We start from the raw sequence: 14,945 nt of genomic DNA on the forward strand, positions 1-14,945 counted from the left end.
GAAGGCCAGCACATGCAAATATTAGTTGGAAGCGTTTGTTGAACGAGACGTGTAACAATAGGAGCTTTTGTTATTCAATGATATGGAAATAAATGGCCCTGAATACTATAGTTTACAACTACATCTACAGTTTAGCCTCCATGCTAGTGAAAACTATCAAAAATCCCCACAATGACACCACAAACGACTTTGCATTCCAGTTCCAACAGAAAAAAAAATATGTTTCAGGGTTATCAGGATGTCATAATCACCAACAATCAAAACTTGATTTGTATTTGTTTTTTTACAGCATACAGTACATATCACAAAACTTGAACTCAAAGAAACATGCCAGCAAAACTATTTTTGGCAAAGGTTGAAAACAATGTGCCATGATGACAAAAAAACTGAGGTTATACGCACTTTAAGTAGCTCAAATAATGCTAAATTGGTAATGAAGATTAGGTTAAACATGGTTTCCAGCAGGAATAAAATAACTGTGATAGTTTTAATAAATAATGATCATTTCATTCACTGGAATGGCTGTCCTAATCAATCAGTGACCTATTAAATAATAATAATTAATATAATATCTATTCTTTGCTTTCTTGGTGTCCATTCCATGGAAACCTTTTCTGTTTTTGCCCGTGCAACAATGAATTATTACAATTTATTTCCTATAAAGACATAAGTACTGTGAACTTTGAACGTTTGTACAATGTAGTCATCATTTTCATGTTTTTGCCTTGTGTTACCAAAATCAAGAACATTTCTGTGTTGCCCAATCATTCTATTGACGTGGAAGTGAACTGCTTTTTCTATTCCCTGGTGCTTCAACAGACTTGTCTTCACTCTTGTTGTGGTTGAACTCCAGTTCAATGTATGCACCTGGCCTGCTTCTCGGTTTACTGCTCCTTGGGGGTATCTTTGGACACAGTGATGCATCACTAAGATTACGTGGCCTATCAGCTCCTTGGAAATTCAACTCTAAATAGTTCATTTTGCTATCTTTTCTCTGTACTGCAGCAGCTTCCATGAGCGAGCCAGGGAGGATGGATGGTAGGGAATGTCTTTTAAGCCCAATGTATGAGTTGGCTCTAGGTTTGTCCATCTTATCTTCACTCTCAATGCCTCCACTATTTGATGTGTCATCACTATCATCTTCCTCTTTTGTCTTCAAAGAATCCAAGTCTATTTCAGCATATGCTGTGTGTCCACCAACATTGTGTGTATCGCAATAACGGTAATCTGAGGATGGTTTCACTGTGCACACAACTAACTCAGGACTGCCTCTGATGATCTCACTGACCTCAGACACTGAACAACCACCAATCTCAATACCATTGATGTCAAGAATCTGATCTCCTGGTTATAACAAATAATGAAAAATGGCACATTAGTTTAACCCTTTGACTCACAATCTGGCCTGAACCGGCCATACTTAGTATTTTACTCTGTCTAACCCAGACAATTTTACTTGTCAATGGGGAACCCCAGGAGGCAATGGGTTAAGAAGAAACAATCTTACAATCCCACGCACCCTTGTGATAAATTTTTCTGACCTGCAATGTTTCATTTCAAACGATCATGGCCCATTGCCTCCTTTTGGTGGCCTTTGTAGAAGCCATCTTATATTTCTGATAGAAGTCAAATAATTGGGATTACTTTTGAACTGGACATCAATATGGTATATATACAACTTATTTCAATGAAATTTCATCATAACAAATAAAATTTTTCTTTTCATTTTTACTCTTTTAAAAGGTTGAAACATGTATATGTAATTTGATCAAAGTAAAGAACAAAGTTCGGCTAGGAAACAGAGGAAGACCCTTCAACTATTAAATCATGATAACTCAGAAATAGTTATAAAACTATTCTACTACTATTATTGACTGTGACAGGCTAGCAAGAGTAACACAGGAACAATAATAATTGTATTACTGTTTACATGTATATGCATCAAATCATCATCGCTAAAGCTCTTCAAAATCTCTTGCCCTCTTTCTCTTCTGCAAATTCCTCTGCCTCACCAACCTCCCCAGCAGTTAATTGAATTTTCTCTTGCCAGTCCAGGAGGAAGAACCAGATAAGGTAAGCAGAAAAGTTTCAAGACAACTTCCTTGGTTCCTTCTCCCAGCCCTGGTTTAGGTTTTAGAGATTAGGTTGCCAGATGACCACCTCATGAGCTTGCTTGAAGTTGGCCACAGGCTCACTGTATAGTTTCTTGCTAACTAAGTGGGACTTGACTGTCATGGCAAGGCGAAAGGCAGGAGACATCCACTTTACATTTGGTTGTCAGTTCCTTGCTCTCACCTATCACATCTACTGTAGAGAAAAGTTTAGCTATCTCCTTGTTGTACTTGTGTAAGAGGGGCAGATTGTTGGCTTTCTTCACAGATTATTTCTACACGAATGTGACACATGCATGTTCCATTGCACCCAGCCAGATGGTATCCATCTTTTGGAGGTAATCATCGCTCACCTTGTGCTTGTATGTCTCCAAGGTGGTGAGGGCCAAAGGGTTATATTAAGCAAGGTTGAAGTTGTCGCATAATTTACAGGTCTGTGCTACACTGACCAGTACCACAGTGTTGGCCTGTAGAAAGAATAATGCATCTAGTCTTCTCAGTCTAACTTAGTCTCTATCACCAGATAACTTTACAATGTTTGAAAGGACAAATTAATTTTTGTCAGCTGACATGAGTTCCAGGTCACCAGCTGGAAAAGGCCAGTGAAGTGTCAGCTATTCTTTGAATACCTACTGGACTGAATTACGAAGGAAGAGACCGACATTCTTGCATTAGTCTCTGGACCCCAGCCTACATTTTTTGGGTATAACTGAAATGCTGGCACTGCAGACCAGGTTCATTATCATCATCATCAGGGCTAAATTCACTCCTGGCGGAGGAGTCCTCTGTCCTAAGGTAATCTTGACCACGCAGGTCCAAGCTGTCTGGTGAGATTGTCTCTCTCCATCATGTTTTTGGACTTCCCTGTTTTCTGGTCCAATATCTTGAGGTCCACTCTGTAGCTCTGATGGTCCACTGATTATCTGATAGCCATGTGATGTGACCTGCCCATCTATGCTTTGCCTTTCTGATAACCTTGATGATATTGTATACACCAGTTTCTTGACGAATCCTTGTGTTTCACTTTCAATCAATAAGGGTAATGCCCAACATGATGCATTCCATCTGCTTGCAATCTGCTTTCAGTCTGCTTCCTTTAGGCTGCTTTAGAACTCTGTAGATGAACTGCTATGTTTTGGTGTTTGATAATTAAACTTGTTAAAGCTTTAGAAAGAAGATGCTCGCCAGAGAAAAGAACTGCATGGCAGATGATGAGATAAGGGGAAGCATGTTGTTGATGCTGTATAATAATAATAATTATTAGGTGCTATACTACCTGGCTACTGATCTTGATTTTTAAATATTATTATTAAACTTGTTAATATTATTCAAGATTTCTCTTCATTTTCATAATGTTTGCTTCGATTCTCCCTGTTAAAAGTTCTTGAATCACCAAAAATACCTAGTGTACGTTAACAGTTATTATAAATGCTGACATTTAGGGCGCGTTCTTTTGGTATGATTCCAGAATAGGAATACACAGAATAGACGGTATTTGGGAGCAGAATGAACGGAATGAACGGAATACGGTTCACTTGGAATAAGCAGAATATGCGTTCTTTTGGGGAAGTTTTGGCGGGAAATGATACATGGTCGGCCGGTCACCTGCCGGCTTGAAAATTGAAAATTGAATGGAATAGCAAGCCAAAGTTTCTACCATAGATGCGGGTGTGCTGGCCTCTGTTCTGTTTCTTTACTGGTGCTAGAACAAAAAGAACTATCAGTTTGTTTGTACAAAAAGCACGACCGTTTTTTCAGTTAAGTCAACATCAAGAGAAAGAGCGTATTGGAATGCATTTGCACTATGCAAAGCACTTACAAATACAAAAAATTCGTTTGTCATCTTCCCCCTTATAGTTTTTAGCAAATAAAGTAAACTGAAAAATTAGAGGAACCCGCCATAAGCCTGTACTTATGGCCATATTTCAATGCTTTGTGTTCCCAAACTTTCGGGAAACCTTTTTCAGTCGTCATGCCAACGCATCTGGCGCATGCCCGGACACAATAGTTCCTAGGTCACTTTGCCAAAAATATTCCGTTTTCATAATTTGTGTTCTTTTGAGAATTGATATTCTGTGTATTCTGTTATTCCTGATCCGGAATGAGAATAGCCAGGATATTCCCAAAAGAATGCACCCTTAATACGTCACATACAATATTCGCATCAGATCTGCCACTCATATTGTATATACCGGTATTACATACACGTTTCGTAACAGCCAATTGCTTCTAAATTTGCACCAACAAGGTGTTCTCTAACATCATTGCAGACATCTTCCATGAGATAAAATGAATATGGAGATTCCAAAAGTCTCTTCAGATGAACGGGGGCCCGTGTCCCTCCACTTTTTTGCCCCAAAAGGTAAAAACACACAAGTGTCAAATGTTGAAAAAAGAATTTCTTCTTCCAGAAGTTCAAAACAACAAGATGTCAATAATTCCGGATAGAATCATTCCTGATAAACTTTAATTACAGTACCATTTCACCAGTTCATATATTTACTCTTTTTATTTGGTGATACAAGATTACAGAAAACAAAAACAGCTACAAATTACAGCAAATGAGAAATGAGCCAAAAATATAAATATGTCAAATCATCTTGACATGCATGCGACTCACTCTCTTCATTACTGGATTTGTCTTTGGAACATAATTAAACTCAGCAATGTCCTCTCAAAAACCCTGAATATCAAAGCAAAAGTCACTCTTATCCTTGGTAAGGCCCCAGGATAATAAAGCGACACTGTTCTTAACATCGTATTTGCACAAACAAATAAAAGGCTGCACGTCAAGGATGAGAAAGTAGAAAAGTCTAGCTTGTGCTGCAGAAATGCCAGAGAGGAGTTTGAGAGTGGCCAGGATTATGCTGCTGTTGAGTCTATTGATGCAGTTGGTTCCCTGTTACCTCTACTTGGAGATAGAATAAATCAGCCAAGAAATAATTTCCTTTTAAGTCCTAAGGCAACAGGAATTAGGTCCTTTCAGTTGCAGTGGTTTGATCACCACCCATGGCTGCACTACAGTGAAAGTATGGATGCTGTGTTTTGCTGATTAAGTGTATGTATGCTTCTAAGGCAACTCAGACAGTCCAGTGCAGGTAATAGATTCCTGGTATAGTAACTACAAATTTACTATGATGACTCTTACAGATCAAAAATGGTTTCAAGATTCAGACGTGTACAGCCCTTGTTTTGTTCTTTAATTTTTTCAATATTCATTTGCTTACTGAGGCAGTGTTGGAAGTACCAAAGAATTGACTCTGTTCCACTGTTGTGCTTATGTTAAACAAGACAGTTACGGTATTTACCCGTGTATAAGTCGATCCCATGTGTATTAAAGTCGACCTCCCATTTTTGATGGTAAAAAAGGCAATTTCTTAATTTCTTTGTTAAATGTTCATGGGATACTAATCTTGTATTCTTCGATTTCTAAACCTGTGGAGACAAAAAAACCAGGGCCTTAAGCACTTAATAGTTTTGTGGTTCAGCAGTTGTTGTATATGCATGCATTTTGTCCTTGAGTTTCGAAAAGTTCTCCAAAACTCGAACATGTAAACCTCAGACTAACCTGTTTCGTTGTTCAATAATAAAGGGCTTTAGAGGATAAGCACAACATCACAGAAGCAGGAGTCAATCTTTGAAAATAACTTGTGAATGATGCAAAATGTGCATGGTTTAATTGGTCCTAATGACTTATAATTTCTCACATGACAAACAAAAAAAAAAACTCGTAAACCAAACAATACGAAGCTTGCAAAAGCATTTAAATCAGCCAGGTTTGTATAAAGAATAAAAAACAATCATTACCAACCAGCATTTTCAGGCAACACGAGTGACGATGCTTGCACGCAAACACAAGGTATTGCATCAGGTTACTAAGCCATTGAACAATCACGTTTTATTTGAAGAAACAGAAATGCCTTTTAGAGCTTTCCACCTTTGGAAAACGAAAATTTCCAGTGTCTATTTTATATTTGTGCTTGTTAGTATCTTTAACATTTAGAGTTGGACAAATCCTTTTTCATTTCAACTGGAATTGCTTACATTCATTTTGAAGTCTTTTGTCCACTGCTTTCGTTATGATATGCCCAAGACAACATTAATATGTTAATTTTGAATAAATTACTTAGCTGGAACTTGGCTCTAAATCTTTGACCTGTGTCTAAGTCGAGGGCGATTTTTGGAGCTTCTTTTGAGGCCATAAAAGGTCAACTTATACACGGGTATATATGGTAATGATTTTTTGAAACGCCATTAGATTTTTATTGGGAAAACCAGGGATAGTGTAGTTCCAATAAGGAATCAATGGAAATGAATATTCATGTTTAGTGATCACATTATAATTACTTTACTAAGCCTCTTGGATCATTGAAATGCACTATGCTTTTGTTTAAGGGTTTACTTGGGGGGTACATCACATCCATGCCCCCAGTCCCCCCCTACAAAGAAAGGGTTTACACCCATCCTATGGGTCCTCCAAACCCAAAACCCCCAAATTTTAAAATATCTTTGTGTCCCCTCAGTTTTTCCGGGCCTGCTGTGGCCCTGAGTACAAACATCCCCTTGTTGGGTGCTGGTGATGTATTAATGATCATTCAATTACACCGTCCTGTTTTCACTGTTTGATCTCCACCAACACATGCATTCTAAATTTTCTGAGGATGCCGGGCAGCTTTGGTAATATACTTTTTAGAGTATTATTTTGGCTTAAAACATGACATTAGATGGCATCACCTTCTAACAACTATGCAAATTTATTTCTAAGCCTCAGTTCGTTTAATATGATACCTGATAAAAATGATTGTGTTTATGCACACAGTTACGAATTGTTTTTAAAGACCTCAAAATTATACGGAAATAGCATTGTAATTTTTTCATTTCTTGTGGACAGTTTATTATACACTGTTTGATGTCCAGTTCAAAAATTCGTCTGGATTTTTTGACGTTATCAGAAATTCATGATGGTTGCCTCAAAGAAAATAAGAAACTTAAAATATAATTCACGATGGGAACAACTATTCTTCCTAGATTATTAAGACTATATTTGAAAAACAGGGCAAACGAGAGATCTGATGATGCACAAGCAAGAGATTTTAGTACTGGTAATTAAGGACTGAGTGGAGTCCAATTCGGTCTGAAATCAGACAAGTGATAACAAAATCACGAGTGTTTATCACGAGTATGATTACAGACCGAATTTGATGACAAAAATTCCTCTTACCAATTATTAATCATAAAAATTACAATTTCTGAGAAAAGAAGAAGAGCTAAGTTTCGAAAGAAAGGGAAAATTTGCATAATTTAAAAGACTGACAAAGGAGGGGTAAATTGTTTAAAGTCCCTCTGAAAGAAAGAAAGAAAGAACGCCCCAATTTAGGAGTTCCTACACTGTTTCTATGGAGGTTGAAACCAAGGTTGTGATTGGTTGATTTAAACTACAACTTTGAATGTGATTGGCTTACTGAACTGTCCTATAAATAACTGTCCAATAACAACTTTGCAAATGAATTAGTGGAAAATAGGAGTTTTTAAAACCAATCACAATCAAGAAAATTGTGGTTTTTATGATAAGTTATAGTAATAGGACTGAGTAATAATATTTCAAAATCAGCCAAGCGTGCAGAACGAGGCTGATTTGTAATTATGAGCCTAGATAAAGCGTGTGTAAATAAACCCTAAATAAAGCGTGTGTAAATAAAGTATTATTATTATTATTATTATTATTACTATTATTATTATCCCTAAATTGTACAACTCTTTTACTAATTAATAGTAACTATAACAAAATGCAAGGGTAAAATTATATTCAATCTGTTCTGCAAACATTAGGAAAACATAGGAAAACAGCAAGAAAGACCCCACTCAGGTGCATGTGATTAAACCGTGAATGGTGTAGGTGTCGAATTACAGGTACCAATCTGGAGTTGTTCAAATTGGATACCTGTAACTGGACCCCCACATGATCACCCGCCAATAATTACGCAACAAATATGCCCGTAAAGAACCAGTCAGATTCAAGAATTCTGTTTACGATTAATATCCAAACAGCTTAAGGAATAACTAGTATGAGTAAATTCTCAACCTCGGATAATGCAATTCTCGTGCTCTGATTGGTTCACTCAATCTCGGTTATCAGCTCATATACCTTAGTTTTACCATAAAAGGTAAATGATTGCGCTAAACGTTGCTAAGCTAAATTTTTTTACGCCACAAATCGAAATTTCTCTTGGTATAAAGCACAAGAAAAACGTTTTTGGGGAAAGTCTGGATCAATTTCGAAGCTTAGAAGTACGCGAAAAGATAAGAAATGTTTTTGTGATGAGCCTGCGTCTGTCTGACCACCAGGTATTACACAGCATCGCATCTTCATCAAGTTTTTTCGATTCGCTATGATTTTCTCCCTTTTTTTCACTCGTATTTCGTACTTCCAAACTTTTGGAGTTTAAGGAATTTAATAAAACAATTATTCCATTCGCGCTTGTTGGATATGAGACTGGTTATAGCCAACTCGGCGCTACGCGCCTCGTTAGCTATTTACCATCTCATATCCAACGCGCGCTCGTGGAATAATTGTTAATTAACACCTGCATTTACACGGTAAATTGTTTTCTTTCCAATAAAGCATTTGTTTGGCCCAAATCTTTTATAGCTCGTCCAAATTTCCTCCAAATAAGCGAATTTATTTTGCTAAAAATCGTTGCTGAACTGAGAAGGGATGAACAAAATTTGCGTGCCATATTTTAGTAATGCAATAATGATAATTAACGCGAACGTACATTACCAGAAACAGCACCTACAAATTAGCATGTGAATTTTACAATTAGACGAATAACAAGCGTTCACCGCACATTAAAATCAAAGACAACAAAGAGGGCCAAAGACAGAAAAATCTTCACAAAGACCTTCAAATACGAAAGCCTCAGGAATATAAATAGTTGGATGAGTTCCGAAGGAGCCAAGACATGGGGGCGGCAACATAACACAAAAATATTTCTTCCTCCTCCGCACACACAGTTTTACTAGAACTTTCCAACGCGCGAACAACGCTGATAATTATAAATTTCCTTTGTGGGAAATTAAATGCTAACCGAAAATAAGTTGGATATTAATGAACATTAAGTTATGCCACATGCTTGTTAACGATCAAATATTGAAAGAAGATTAGTTGGGAAATTAGCTTCTCACAAAATGGTTCTCTTATCCGCCTATAAATTACAAAACATGTTCTACAGTTAACCATCCACACTGAGTAGCAGAACTAATTGACTGCAGAGCCGATGAACGTCATGCCGCCCACGAGCGTGAAATTGCAAAAGGCAGATGTTGTTCATACATAAACACAACGGATAGTCATAAAGGATCTTCAATAACCCGTGTAGAAAATTTTTTTTTCTAATATATCAGTAGTCAAACCGCACAAAATACTGTATGCACTAAATTGAAATTGACTAATTTAACTGATAAAGAGATCTTACCTGGTCTCAAAATCCCAGATGTGAAAACTGGACCCTCGTCCAAGATTCGATTAACAAATATAAAACCACCGACATCTTTAATAGTGCAACCCAAGCCTTGGCCCTTTCCCTCTGTATGGTAATCCTTTTTAATCCACCAGTTAACTTAATGCTTTTTCTTCTCACTGGATCAGTTTCTTCTGCTTTCAGTTCATTGTCTTTAGCTGTCTGCACTGATCGCATCCAGCATTCTCTGTCCAGATCCGAACTGCAACAAAAAGACAACGGCTTCCCTTCCACAATTAAGTTGAAACAGTATTTTCGCTTCTTGGTTTCAAACTTCTCAATCGCCTCGATGTCCATCAAAAATATTCGCCCCTCTGCAGTTCTCCCGCGTTTTTCATCGTTCTCCTTTTTGAAAATGCACAACAATTGTCTGTTAAGTACAATAAACCTCGTACGCCATTGCCTTAGGACACTCGTCTTCTTGCGAAGAAAGCCTTCTTTGATGACCCGGTTCTTCAACCCCTTCATCCCTCTCTCCAATTCTGCCATGTTACGGAGCCTTCGATCGCTTTATCTACTGAACCAAAGTCGCCAAAATAACGCCAAGAATGCGGCCCATTTTCAGGATCATGCCCCGGAACAGATCATTATATCTTTGAGTGCGCAGGAGAATTATAGTGAGTTTTGTCATAACAGAACATAGGACCGCTTTGTAAATTAAAGCAATCCAAAGCTCTTTCAGCACTTTTAAAGAAGTTACGATCTTTTATGTTCATTCCACTTACGATTCAGCTTAGATATGGCTTATTACTTTGTCCATAGCTGGAGGGCTGTAGCCGAAGCGTTGTGAAAGGGATATTTTAGGTAAACCAAGTTGCTACTCCCTCTTCCTGTTGCAAAGCAACGCGTATGACAACTTCCGTTTGATACTCTGCCATAAAAGGAGGTCACGTGATGCTATTGCGACACCTCACGAGAGGGAATTACGAACAATGACGTCATAGTCGAATGATATTCAAGAGTACTCGTGAAACGCACTACATTCTTGCACGACAAACGAATATTTCAACACCTCTAACTGCTCATACTTCAAATATCTCAGGGTTTTGAGTACTTTACGCGAAAAAACTGTGAGGAGCACTTCAGTTAATAAGTGAATAACTTTTTCCCTACCCTATTTATATTATAAAATTTGTTCATGTGGCCTTCGAGGTTGAAAGACCAACTGTGGGCGACTAAGGGATTATTTATGGTATCCTTTTTTAGTGACTTTGAAATGAACTTGAAATACTCCCGATGCTCGAGGGTCAGGCATATGGCGTCAAATTAAAAACTTCAATGTTGGATATAAAACTTGGATGTCGAATATGAAAATCAAGACTCAAATTTGAAACTTGGATGTCAAATTCGAAGACGATTTGAGATCTAGAATTTTCGGAACATTTGTTGTAAAATTTCTTGCTTGCCTGCCTGTCCTAGGATTTTCGAACATCTAAAAAATGGTATCATTGCCTATTTTTAACGGATTTTTACCCTAAAAAGGTCACCTAGAATTTCCGGGAGCCTTTTTTCTGGCTGAAATTTTCGAAAAGGTAAGTTTTGATCCCTATAAATTTCGGATCTCTAGACTTTCAGCTAGGAAATCCGAACAGATGAAAAAATTTGTAGGGGATAAAGATATGCCTATATCTACCGTTTACATACTAAAATACGTTTAACAATGCTATGTTTTAAGTGGTTTTGAACTTTTATCTCGTTGGGTGCCCCTGCTCTGACGCTGACAAGAGCATTTCTCACGCATTGGCACTCTTCTGGTAGGTAACTCTACCTTTTAACCTTTCAGAAGTGCTCATGAATTACGAATTCGTTCTTTCACTGGCACTGAACCTCGGCCAATGTTCGATCTGTTCCGAATCTGTTCGTGTGCGACCATATTTCTGATATTTCTTGTTCTTTCAGGACTTTAAGGACGGTGCCTACTAATTAACAATATTTTTGCCCCGGTGTGTGATTATGCAGGAAATGTAGATCTTAACAAGTGTTATTAAAATCCAAAAAGAAAATTGGGGCTAACCACGCATTTTTCAAAGATAATTCATGAATAATATTTGTAAAAAGCTTTAAAGTATAAAGCAATGTGTGGCGTTCTTTCTCAAATTGAAACTTAATTATCTCTGAAAAATGCATGGTTACCCCAAATTTTCTTTTTGGATACCAAGAGTACTTATTAAGATCTACTTTCTCCGGATAGTTTTAAACCGCGCAAAAATATCTCTGTATTAGTAAGCATCAAGATTCTTTGGGAAATCTGTCCTATGCGAGAAATTTTGGTTATGGCTTCGGAAGGGCCTCTTTCCGCCCTGGCGTTAGCGTACGCCCCCGCCCGCCTGACCGACTGTCGGGGTGGAGGTGGGGAGGCAGGACAGCCTCTGGGGTCGGGAATGTTCAGGCAATTTTCCCTGGCAGGAAATCGCGTGGCAGCGTTGCACTTTTTGGCGGGAAATCATATTGGTGAAATAAAGACCAGAAAGAACACGAAAGAAAAGGCGACGAAATGCGAAGAAAGCCTAGAGAGAAGCCGAGGAAGGGGAAGAAGAGAACATTTCAATGTAAATCTTAAGCATAAAGATTTAGGGTTAGGTCTTAGCTGTTATATAAAAATATTTGTTATACCTCACTGCATCACATGTTCAAACGTCTTGAAAATACCCCAACAAAACTTGGTTAAGAATGAGGGTTTTCCTTTACATTTATTGTTTCACTCCACGTTTATAGGGATTTGACATTACAATGACCATCTCAGTGAATGGAGAAGCCTGAAAAAAATGAACCCAGAGTTGCTACTGTAACTAAAATATTGTTATTTCATATGGCTAGCTGGGCAAGATGAACCAAATCGCATGCTGTGATTGGCTACCCGAGTGGGCAAGATGGAGCTATCTTGCTTGCTCGGGATTTCTTTCTTGGTTCCGCAAGATCAAAGATAATTTTTTGGTGTTTTATCCCATATAATAAATCCTTTATTGACCAAGCTTGTTCACTCAAGATGGCTAAATGTTGGACTCGTTCTTTTTTTTTTTTTTTTGCGTTTTTATGGACAGAGATGAGAACACAAAAAATGAACTTGGCCAATATCAAGCCATCTTGACCTCACGCTTGGTCAATAGGGAGCTTAAGCACACACGTTTTTGAGACGTGGACGGCAACCGGAAGTGAGCTTCTTTCCCTTTCATCTTGTCTTGACGCTACTACATTTACATTCCTAAGTATCTTTGCTCCATTAGAGATGATTAGTTTAAAAACCTTGGAGGCATCACAGTCCTGGCACGCGACATGTTCTCTTCCGGTTGCCGTCTGCGTCTCAAAAATGCGCTTGCTTAAGCTCCCTAATAACCCATATGTACTACTTCTTTTAACGCAAATGGAAGCAGAGGGAGAATCACTTTCTTGTTTGCAAGAAATATATTTAATTCTCATTTTACAGCAATGTAATTATTGTTGTGTCTGAGTAGATGGTTGTGTCTGCGACTGTTGTTCCGATGGCATGGATCGAATGATGTCAGAATCGCCAGGATCAGTGATGCTGAGGATAGACACACGGAAGTACTTGCCACAAGCTGTGCCAAGTTCAATGTTGTTACCAGTGTAATGATGAACTCCAGTCTTAGCCAACATGGCATAATACTCTATCTCACTTTTCCTTTGAACAAAACATAACAAAATTGTTAAAACCATTGCACAATAGAGCCCCTGCACTTTTTTACATACAACAATTCAGGAACTTTAGATTGAATTTAGAGCACCAAGACCTTGCATTGGTGACTTGCTGATATAAATTACCATTTTTCCCCTTCACATATTGCTCCTTTAAACTGAAATCGGTATTTAGAGGAGGACTAGTACTAATGCAGCAGATTTCCATTGAGTGAGTCGTATAACAGTTTGTTTGAGGCTTCAATATTTTTTGAAAATATGAGAAGACTTGTCTCCAAAAAGTTGTTTGTGGGAAAACACAGTAAATACATGTATGATTCAAATTCCTTTTTCTCTGGCCACTGTGATATTCCAACATGTAAAAAGCTGCAACCAACAAAAGCATGTGTTCACCCAAAATACACCTATTAAAACAAATGCTGTACTGTTTACTTAACAATTATTCGCCAAAGGCGAAGTGATTATCGGTGAATATTCACCGAAACGAAGTCGAGGTGAATATCACCGATAATCACTGAGCCTGAGGCGAATAATTGTTTTAGTATAAATACACAGGTGATTATTTCAAAAAAGAGAAAAAAAAACATTTCAACGCGAAATCATCTTCACTTACAGTGCCAAAATGACTACTGGGAGCCATTTTGTCCGTCGAGGTGATTATCGGCTGATAATCTGAGATAGCGAGCCAATGAGAGCGTGTGATTTTGTATAATCACCTGTGTACTTATACTAAAGTATCTTAAAGTTTGCAACAGCATTACTGCTTCATCAAACCAGATAGAAGAACTTGTGTTAAAAATTTAATCAATTATACATACATACATACATACATACTTTATTGCATAGCTCCCCCCCTGGGGGCTCTTCCATGTGAATAATTATGAGTAAAAGAGGATAAGATTTTCTATTATCAGATGTACAGGAGTGTATTTTTGAATAATTATGATTTCCAAATGCAACTAGAAATATGTCATGACATTCAACCATTTACATGTTTATGACTTAGGAATGTACGTCTTAAGAGCGTCTTAGGTCCAATTTATACAACACAATTTATGGTGAAGTCGAGAGGTAAGCTACATGTAGATGAAGGAGCAAGTGACTCATATCCAAAATTAACCATATATGTAACCTTTATGTGCAAATCTCCCTTAAGAAGTTTGTAAATTACATTTTATAATTTATCGTGTTGCCAATAACACAATGATAGATGCTTTGGTACTGTATCCTATTTTCCTACAATGTCAACTGCTATTCAGTTTTTACATGAACCATATACAGCATCCAATATGCATCGTAACCCTGTACAGGAAAATATCATTTGTTACTGTAATGCCAGCACCCAGCACAACGCACCCATAGAAGACGCATCAAGTTATTGAACTTTGTTTTAACCCAATCACTCCTCAGGATGCCCCAAGTTGATGACTAAAATTAGCGAGCTTTAGCAACGAGAACTCCGGATCAAATTGTCCGAGTTTGGGTCCTGGCTGGGGACATCATGTTGTGTTCTTGGACAAGAACCTTTACTCTCATGGTGCTTCTGTCTGCCCAGGTGTATAAATGGGTACTGGCGAAAATGCTGGGGGTAACCCTGCGATGGACTAGCATCCCATCCAGGGGGGAGTGGAAATACTCCTAGTCGCTTCATGCTACCGCA

The 14,945-nt window shown here is 37.9% G+C and overlaps 1 protein-coding gene and 1 pseudogene across 1 annotated transcript in view; both read right to left on the reverse strand.

The window, feature by feature from the left end:
• Positions 1-247: 247 nt before the first annotated feature.
• On the reverse strand, positions 248-10,469 carry LOC138032361 (uncharacterized; annotated as a pseudogene).
• A 2,545-nt stretch (positions 10,470-13,014) lies between these two features.
• Positions 13,015-14,945, reverse strand: part of LOC138031301 (large ribosomal subunit protein eL30-like) — a 5,780-nt gene continuing 3,849 nt past the window's right edge. The window contains exon 4 of the mRNA XM_068879007.1: positions 13,015-13,271. Within this exon, the coding sequence (XP_068735108.1) occupies positions 13,064-13,271 (208 nt within the window). The 3' untranslated portion in view covers positions 13,015-13,063. The remainder of the gene's footprint in view (positions 13,272-14,945) is intronic.

The sequence above is a fragment of the Montipora capricornis genome, chromosome 14 (genome assembly GCF_036669925.1).
Source record: "Montipora capricornis isolate CH-2021 chromosome 14, ASM3666992v2, whole genome shotgun sequence".
Lineage (NCBI taxonomy): Eukaryota > Metazoa > Cnidaria > Anthozoa > Scleractinia > Acroporidae > Montipora > Montipora capricornis.